Source organism: Cryptomeria japonica, chromosome 2 (genome assembly GCF_030272615.1).
Source record: "Cryptomeria japonica chromosome 2, Sugi_1.0, whole genome shotgun sequence".
Lineage (NCBI taxonomy): Eukaryota > Viridiplantae > Streptophyta > Pinopsida > Cupressales > Cupressaceae > Cryptomeria > Cryptomeria japonica.
In genome coordinates, this window is record NC_081406.1 from 213,954,295 (window position 1) to 213,962,431 (window position 8,137).

General features: G+C 43.6%; 1 protein-coding gene across 3 annotated transcripts; it reads right to left on the minus strand.

The window, feature by feature from the left end:
* Nucleotides 1-6,606: 6,606 nt before the first annotated feature.
* On the minus strand, nt 6,607-7,803 carry LOC131074948 (17.4 kDa class III heat shock protein). Of its 3 annotated transcripts, none has more exons than XM_058011690.2 (3): nt 7,623-7,803; nt 7,275-7,537; nt 6,607-7,180 (listed from the first exon to the last, which is right to left on the minus strand). In XM_058011690.2, the coding sequence occupies exons 2-3, from the start codon at nt 7,494-7,496 to the stop codon at nt 6,926-6,928; spliced, it is 477 nt and encodes a 158-aa protein (XP_057867673.1). In that variant the 5' UTR covers nt 7,497-7,537; nt 7,623-7,803; the 3' UTR covers nt 6,607-6,925. The 3 variants fall into 3 exon arrangements, with proteins under 3 accessions (XP_057867673.1, XP_057867675.1, XP_057867677.1); XM_058011692.2 differs by having other exon boundaries at nt 7,275-7,529; nt 7,623-7,799; XM_058011694.2 differs by having other exon boundaries at nt 7,275-7,532; nt 7,623-7,799.
* Nucleotides 7,804-8,137: the final 334 nt, after the last annotated feature.

An 8,137-nucleotide genomic window follows, 5' to 3' on the forward strand; every position in this document is an offset into this window, starting at 1 on the left:
ACTCAAGACGAAATGGTTAGGGAAAATGTGCCAGACTTGGGTTAAACGGTCGTAATAATCATAGTGATTATTATCCTTAAAGGTCTCGTAGATATCGTTGGCTAGAGATCTACTCGGAGCATGCGAGCCTTTACTCGGGCCAATGTGAGTTGACAACTCATTACTCGGGCCAATGTGAGTTGACGGCTCCCCAGCATCGCCTTTATCGTCGCCAGTTGGCACCATCCGAGTCATAAATGAATGGTAATCATTTCCGATGTCAGTCCTTTCTTTATAAATTCATCCCCTGTGGTAGTGATGACTCCGCATACCTCTGCTATGTGTCTGTCTGTGGTAGAAATTGGTGGGATCTCCGCGCCAATTTGAAAAAATTAACACATTTTCCTTCATCATTGGGTGGAAGGGTTATTCCTTTCCTGGCACAAGGCTTTTTCCTTATCCAGGATTTCCTTAATAGTGATTGGCAGCAGATTGGGGTTCCTCCAGAATCGTAAGCCCATCTGCAGCCTTCCTTCAGCTGCCATGGAATCCACTGGTCTATTCCCTTCTCTGAAGATGTGGTCTATGGTGAAGTCCTCCATTTTGACCAGCAAGTGCCTGATATCCCTCAGAATGGGTTCCACTCTCCATCCAGCTAAAGCATTCCCTTTGATAGAGTCGATAATAACTTGAGAGTCTCCTTCGATTTCCAGATGCTTTATTCCTATGTCGTTAGCCATTTTCAGCCCCTAGAGGAGGGCCATTCCCTCAGCTTGAGTGACCGAACTTTCACTGAGGTTGCTAGCATAGGCTGCAACCATGTTCCCTAGATGATCCCCGATGACTCCACCACCAGCCTGACTGTTGCATTGAGCAGAGCCATTAAAATTCAATTTAAACCAGTGAATTCTGGGGGAAGACCACCTAGTCATCTCTCTCTTCTTCTTGGTGCTGTTGTTGAAATGATCGAAGCTGGGGGGGAGCTTCCAGCTGCTAGTGATCTTCTTATCCGTCTCATCAGGAGGATAGGGGGGGATTTTCCATTTTATAGCTTCTAGATTCTCATATATCAACTTAAAGCAGGTGAGGGCAACAGAGTCCGGAGGGGTCTCAGTGTCTCTGAAAATTCTGTTGTTTCTCTCCTTCCACAAAGCCCAACAGATGTGCGGAGGAATTTGTTTCCAAAGTTGAATGATGAGGGGATGATGGGAAGGGGGGGTCCAATCAAACACAAATTTTTTTATATTCTTGTGGAAGACCCAACACAAACCACATTTCTGAAGAGTGACAGACCAAATGTGAGCCGCAAAGGGACATAGAATAAAAAGGTGCTCAATAGATTCCTCATCCTTTTTACATAAGTTGCATCTATTGGGGAGATGGAATCCCCTCTTTTTCAAGTTATCAAGCGTGAGGGTTTTGCCATGCATGAGGGACCACCAAAAGAAATTAATTTTGGGAATTAACTGAGGGTTCCAGACTTTCTTTCAATCTTCCGCATCCATAGGGTGTTTTAGGAGTTGAGAGTATGTAGATTTGACCGAGAACTGGCTCGATTGTGTCTCTTTCCAGATGAAGCTGTCTTCGTTCGTGGTCATGGGAATTCTAGTTTTCAGCAATAAGAGTTGCAACTCCTGAGCAAGGGGGACCAGGTTCGGTTGATTACTGCAGATGGGGACTAAGTCCTTCTAGCCACTTCCTGGAACCAAATAATTCGCATCATAATCCCCCAAGATAACCTTGAAATGGTTCCTGATTTGATGGAAGCGAGTGTTGATTAACGGTCTATCCTCCGTCCAAAAGTCCTCCCAGAATCTCACCTTTTTGCCATCTCCAAGCTACCACTTCACACCTTCTCTGACCATCACTCTATTCTTTAGGAAGTTGTTCCATAATTTGGAGCCTTGGGGAAGGTCAGAAGTATTTAGATTATAAAAGAAATGCTCCCGGTCCAAATACTTAGCTTTGATGATGTTGCACCAGTCCGCCTCCCCTTTAGCCAAGGTCCATCCCACCTTGGCAATTAGCGCCTTATTGAGGGCATTGATCTTTCGTATACCCAAACCTCCTAGAGATTTGGGTAAGCAAACAGTATCCCAGTTGACCAGAGCCAGGTGTTTTTTTCCCTCTAAGCCAGTCCATAAAAAGTTTTTTTGAATTTTTTCAAGTTTTTCACCCATGGTCCCTGATATTTTGAACATGGAGAGGAAGTAGACCGGAATTCCCTGTAGGGAGGCTACGAGGAGCTGGAGCTTCCTTGCGCTACTGAGAAATTTCTCTTTCCATCCCGCAAGCTGTTTTTGCATTCTTTCCAAGATAGAGTTCCAAAAGGTGGGGGTGACTTCCTTGACCGTAAGAGGGAGCCCTAGGTAGGTCCCTGGGAGAGTAGCCATTTTGCATCCAAGGATGGAGAGGATTTTGAGTTGGAGGTCATTTGGAGTGTTGAAGAAGTAGAGATTACTCTTCTCATAGTTGATGCATTGTCTCGACGCCTTGGCATAGTCCTCCAGAAGGGTCTTCCATCCTTTAGCCTCCATGACAGAAGTTCTACCAAAAAGGAAAGTGTCATCCACGAACTGCTGGATATTAGTAGGGGGGAGCGTGGAGGCCGCTTTGAATCCTTGGAGCCTACCATTGGTGACTAGATGAGTCACATTTCTGTTTAGGACTTCAGCTATCATGATAAAAAGATAAGGGGATAAGGGGTCACCCTGCCAGATACCCTTCTCAGCTTTGAAGCCTCCCCTAGGAGTCCCATTAATCAGGACTGAGAATTAGACCGTGGTAACACATTCACGAATCATACTCACCATTTTTTGGTTGAATCCCAGTTTTAAGAGAACTTTGAAAAGAAATTCCCAATTAACCTTATCATAAGCTTTTGATATATTAAGTTTAAAGGCCATACCTGGTAATTTGCTCCTATCCATGGAATGGATTATCTCATGAGTTGTAATGGCGGCATCCAGAATTTGCTATCCTGGGACAAAGCCTTTCTGAGACAGACTGATAAATTTTTCCAGGAAGGGTTTAATTCTGTTTACAAGGACCTTGGAGAGAATCTTGTAAATGGTATTGCAAAGGCTTATGGGCCGATACTCCTTTAGGCAGCTGGGAGTGGTGGTCTTGGGGATGAGGACAATGAAAGTGTTGTTGATCTTTTTTAGCAATCTCCCCATTTTGAAGAAATCTTGGACAACTTTAGTAACATCATAGCTAACAATATCTCAAAAGTCCTGGAAGAAGGCCGAGGGGAAACCATCCGGGCCCGATGTTTTATAAGCTCCCATAGCAAAGACCGCCCTATGAACTTCCTCAGTAGAGATGGGGGATAGGAGTTGCTGGTTGTCGTCCTCCTCAATGGCCATCGACAGTTTACTAATGAGGCAGTCCTAGAGCAGCCAAGCCGTTCCACCATCCGCATACAGACTGGTGAAAAAGTCCACCGTGTTCTGTCCAATCAGAGAGTCATCAGAAATCCTCTGGCAAGTTTCACCTTTAATACTTTTGATGTAGTTCCTCCTCTTGTGGTTAGAAGCCGATCTATGGAAGAAAGCAGAATTTCTGTCCCCTTCTTTCAACCACTGGATCCTGGATCTTTGTTTCCAGTACACTTCCTCCCTGGCAAGGATATTTTTCCAGCTTTTGCGACAATCTTCCTCCTCCTTCAAAATGGGGTCCGAGGGGTTACCATTAGCCATTAAAATTTGAAGTTGTTCCAGTCTGGATCCCAGGTCCTTTTTTCTTTTAAAGATGTCTCCAAAGGTGTTCCTGTTCCACCCTTTGACTTCCCTGTTGATTAACTTTAGTTTCTCCATAATTCTGAACATTGCAGTCCCTTGGATCGGGGTGGACCACCAGCCTCTAACCAAATCCCTAAAGTCGGGATGGGAGGCCCACATGATTTCATAGCGGAAGGGGGGGGGGGGGGACCCTGGTAGGGTCCGTCTTTCCAATGGAGAAGAAGTGGGTTGTGATCAGACGTTGTCCTTGGGAGGGATTTCAGGAAGGAGCTCGTTCCCAAATCCCAGTTGGTGGAGATCAGGAATCCATCCAATTTGACTTGGATGAGGTGTTTGCCTTTCCTGTTATTCGACCAAGTGAAGGGGGCACCCTGAAGGTCAATATCCACTAGGTTTGAAGAATTAATGAAGCTGGCTAGGTCGCTCATGCTGTCAGAGAAATCCTCCAGGAACCACACTTCTCGGAAGGGTAGAGGGAGGCATTGAAATCCCCAACAAGCATAAACCGGTCCTTCTGATTAGTCATAATGATATTAGAGATTTCCTCCCACAGGATCTGTCTTCCCACCCTAGAGTTGGGAGCATAGATGTTGAACATCTGCCAGCAAAGATCACCATAGTCGAGAGAAACCGCTAGGAAATTTTGGGAGCTAGCGAATAGCTTGCCTTTTATTTTAATGGGATTCCATAGGGTAGCAATACCTCCAAACGCACCCAAGGAATCAACATACAGGTAGTCCGCTCCAGGCCAAAGTTTACCAGCAATTGCAGCGAAGGTTTGGGAAGGCATCTTAACTTCTTGAATTAGACAGATGTCGATTTTCATCTCAAAAATGAGTTGTTTTATGGCGAACTGCTTCTGGGGGTTGTTCAGACCCCTTATGTTCCAAGAGAGGAACTTCATTTCTTACTTTTGCTAAGTCTGTCCAGGGTCAGTTGTCTGCCCTTTGCAATGTCCCTTGCCATAACTTTGTGTCTCAGGACTCTTACTGTAGGTCTCCCAACTTTGCTTTCGTTTCCCCCCACATCAGCTTTCTTGGCTTTGACCTGGGTTATCCATTCTTCATTATCCGTCCAAGGAGAACACGGAGGGGATACTTTCAGTGGAGTTGCCAGGGAGTTTCCAGAGTACTCCTCTCCATCCCCAGCTGTAGGGGAGGAAGGGGTTGAAGTGGTGGGCAAGGTACTTCCAATCTTGAGAGGTTTAACCACAGCAGGGGTGGGGTCAAGGAGGGCATGGGGTGAGGGGGAAGCAGAAGGGCGGGGGATGGGGGACATGCTGAGGGCTATCCCCTGAGGGATCTCCCCCTCTTCCAGGGGGTAGTTAGAGTTTTTGACTAGGTCCACTGGAGATTTTAAGATCTCAAGGATCTTGTATGTGTGCTGGTAATATTCAGAAATAGCATTCTCAGTAGTCAGCTCAGGAGGGGCCGAGGATGACGGGTCACTAGGGTTGATGGGTTCAGCCCAGATGGCTTTATTTTTGATCTTGGGTTCTGCTACCACAGGGGCTTTACAATTAGTATAGGAATGCCCCTGAGTATTACACTTCTGGCAGTACAGGGTGGCATTTTTGTAAACAATGGCCTGGGACCATTTTCCCCATTTGGACTTTAGGGAGATAAAGTTTGGGAGGGCTTTGTTAATCGTAACATTGACACAGAAGCGAGCATACACCAACCTGGACTTATTGAGAGTGACCAAGTCCGCTGCAACAAAGCAACCAAACGAGTTTCCTATCCATCGGAAGATTTGTTCGTCCTAGAACTCCAGAGGGAGTCCAGGTAGCCTAACCCACACTGGGGCCATGTGGAGGTAGCCTAACCCACACTAGGGCCATGTGGTTTAGTTTTGCAGAGGGGTCAAAACCAGGTTTCCATTTAGACATGGTTAAGAAGTGCTTTCCATAAGCCCAAGACCTCGACAAGACATAAATCAGATCCTCCTCAGTGATAAATTTGAATAGAAAGAGTCCCCCTGGCATGGCTAAAACCTCCAGGCTTAAAGGCTTCCTTTAAGCTTCCAACGTGATTTTGCCCAACGTTTGACCATGTCGATAGAAAATCGGAAGGAGAAGAAACGACCAACTATCGCTAGGTGAAGGGAGGCGGCGATTCTGTCCATTAGGTTGTCCGGGAGTTTGATTTCCGTTGCGTCTTCCAGTTGGGAGGAGGAGGCCACATCATCAAGAGGGAACGAATTTGTTGACCCAAGGAGGACGCTCTTCTAGCTAGACTTGGGATTCACCTCCACAGTAACCTTATCTGTCTAACCGGCAAAAGTTTCTGGTCCGGGATGGGGTATATTCCTTTCCCCCCCTTTCGATCCCGAATCAGTCAGACTTGGAGAAGTGGAAAAGGTGTGAAGACTGTCATTTTCTTCCGTATGGTTCGCAAAACGTGGGGACCCCGCAATAGGCCCAGAGGCATGCGCTCCGACCGTGGAATCAGACGTTAGATCCAACAGGGGAGGGGGGGCCTCCAGGCACACAGGAGAGCCAATCCCACGCAATTGACACACTAAAAAATATATAAATTTTAATTTGGAAGTTGGTGTTATTATTAAAATTTGTTATTTTTTAATTAAAAATTAAATTTTATATCCACAAAAATTAATATTGACCAATCACATGATGAATATATTATGTTTAAAAAAAAATTATTTTAGTTTGAAAAATTATAAAAATTGATTGGTTCAAAGACAATCATTAATAACTATTTAACAACTATTTAACCTGTTTAGGAACTAATAATTATAAGAAAGTGTGTAACTATATCCTTCTTTGTTAAATAGTCAGGAAATAAATATCACAAACGTTTCTTTGTTCAGGTAAAAGAAAGAAGACGAGCGTAAAAGTCGAGCACAGTTCATCATTAAAAGCACATTTACCCAAACAAAATATTGCTTTTCAACTGTCATTTTAAATCTTTCGTTAATTTAGGAAAATACAAAATATACTGTTGCTTTTATGCATATTCTCGGTAAATACACAAAAGACTCTCTTTAAAGCGTTACCTTACTCAATAAACTCAAAGTTAATCATTGTCAAATTCCCCTCGAATGCAAATTTTTTTTGGCATCGCCTACAAAAACATCTGAAAAGCTTAAATTCATCTTCAAAAAACAAGCAATTTCGCTTCTCCCTGCACTTTCCTTTACAAATAGAGAGACACCAATGACTGTTAATTGACAGAAACCCTCGTTCAGGCAACGGAAATCTCAATTGTCTTTGGCTTCTCAGGCACAATCCTAGGCACAGTAACAGACAGAACTCCGTCCACGCAGGTAGCCGAAATGCCGTCAGCTTTAGCGTCGCCAGGTAACGTAAATTTCCTGGTAAACCTGTGATTCACCTTTCTCTCTACTCGCAGCAGTTTACACTCCTCTTCACCTTCGTCATCGCGTTTCCGCTTACCAGCACATTTTATGACCAAAAGTTTCCCGTTCTCCACTTGGACCTGCAAAACATTCCGTCAATAAACAGAACAACACGAAACTTTAAATTAACGGAAGCGCAGAAACCCTAACCGAGATGAGAAAAAATTCATTAACCTGAATGTCGGATTTAGTGAGCCCTGGAACGTCGACAAGAAAAGTATAGTCTTTCGGCGTTTGTTTGATGTCCACAGGCGCAGACGCCATGCCTTTGCCATATTCATATGACCGAGGGTTTAACAGACGTTCATACGAGCGGGAATTTAATAATTTCTCCAAAACCTCGTCCTCCGGAAAGTTGAACAAGTGATTAAAGCTCGCTTCGTAACAGTCCTCCATAGCGCACTCACAAATTTACCTTTGCTTATTCCTCTGCTGATCTTTACAGAAATCTCTCTAAAAAAGTTAAATCCCACACTGAACAAAACCAGAAAGAAAATCTTAAAAATCAGAGTAGTTACTCACCAGAAAGTTTCTTCAACCGATTCGTTGTACAGATCCTTTACAGCTTTTGAAATTTTATTTCGTTGAATTTCTGAATTTGTAGCGTGTGGGAGAAGATTCTAGAAATCTGTTAGAAGAAGAAAGAAGGCTCTGGATTTTTGTGGTCTCGTCGGTACAAAAGATGAAATCGTCAAAACTATTTTTCACATTCATCTTGATGAGGCAAAACATATTATGGTGGGGAAACACAAGAATTTGAACACGTATATGGACGCGTGGCATTTTGTGTGGAGTTGAGATTTGATTTAACTAATACATATTTATTATTCATTTATTAACCTATTTATGACACTATTTGCAATCCAAAAGAATAGAATCAATGAACACCCTTATAGTGGGAAATCAAGCAATGTGATTATTTATATATAAATAAATAATGTTTTTGATATTGAGATTCGTAAGATGCAACATGTATAAAGAGTCAATTTATGTGTGCCCAAAGAATGCATTCGTGATAGAATTGGCACAACATGGAA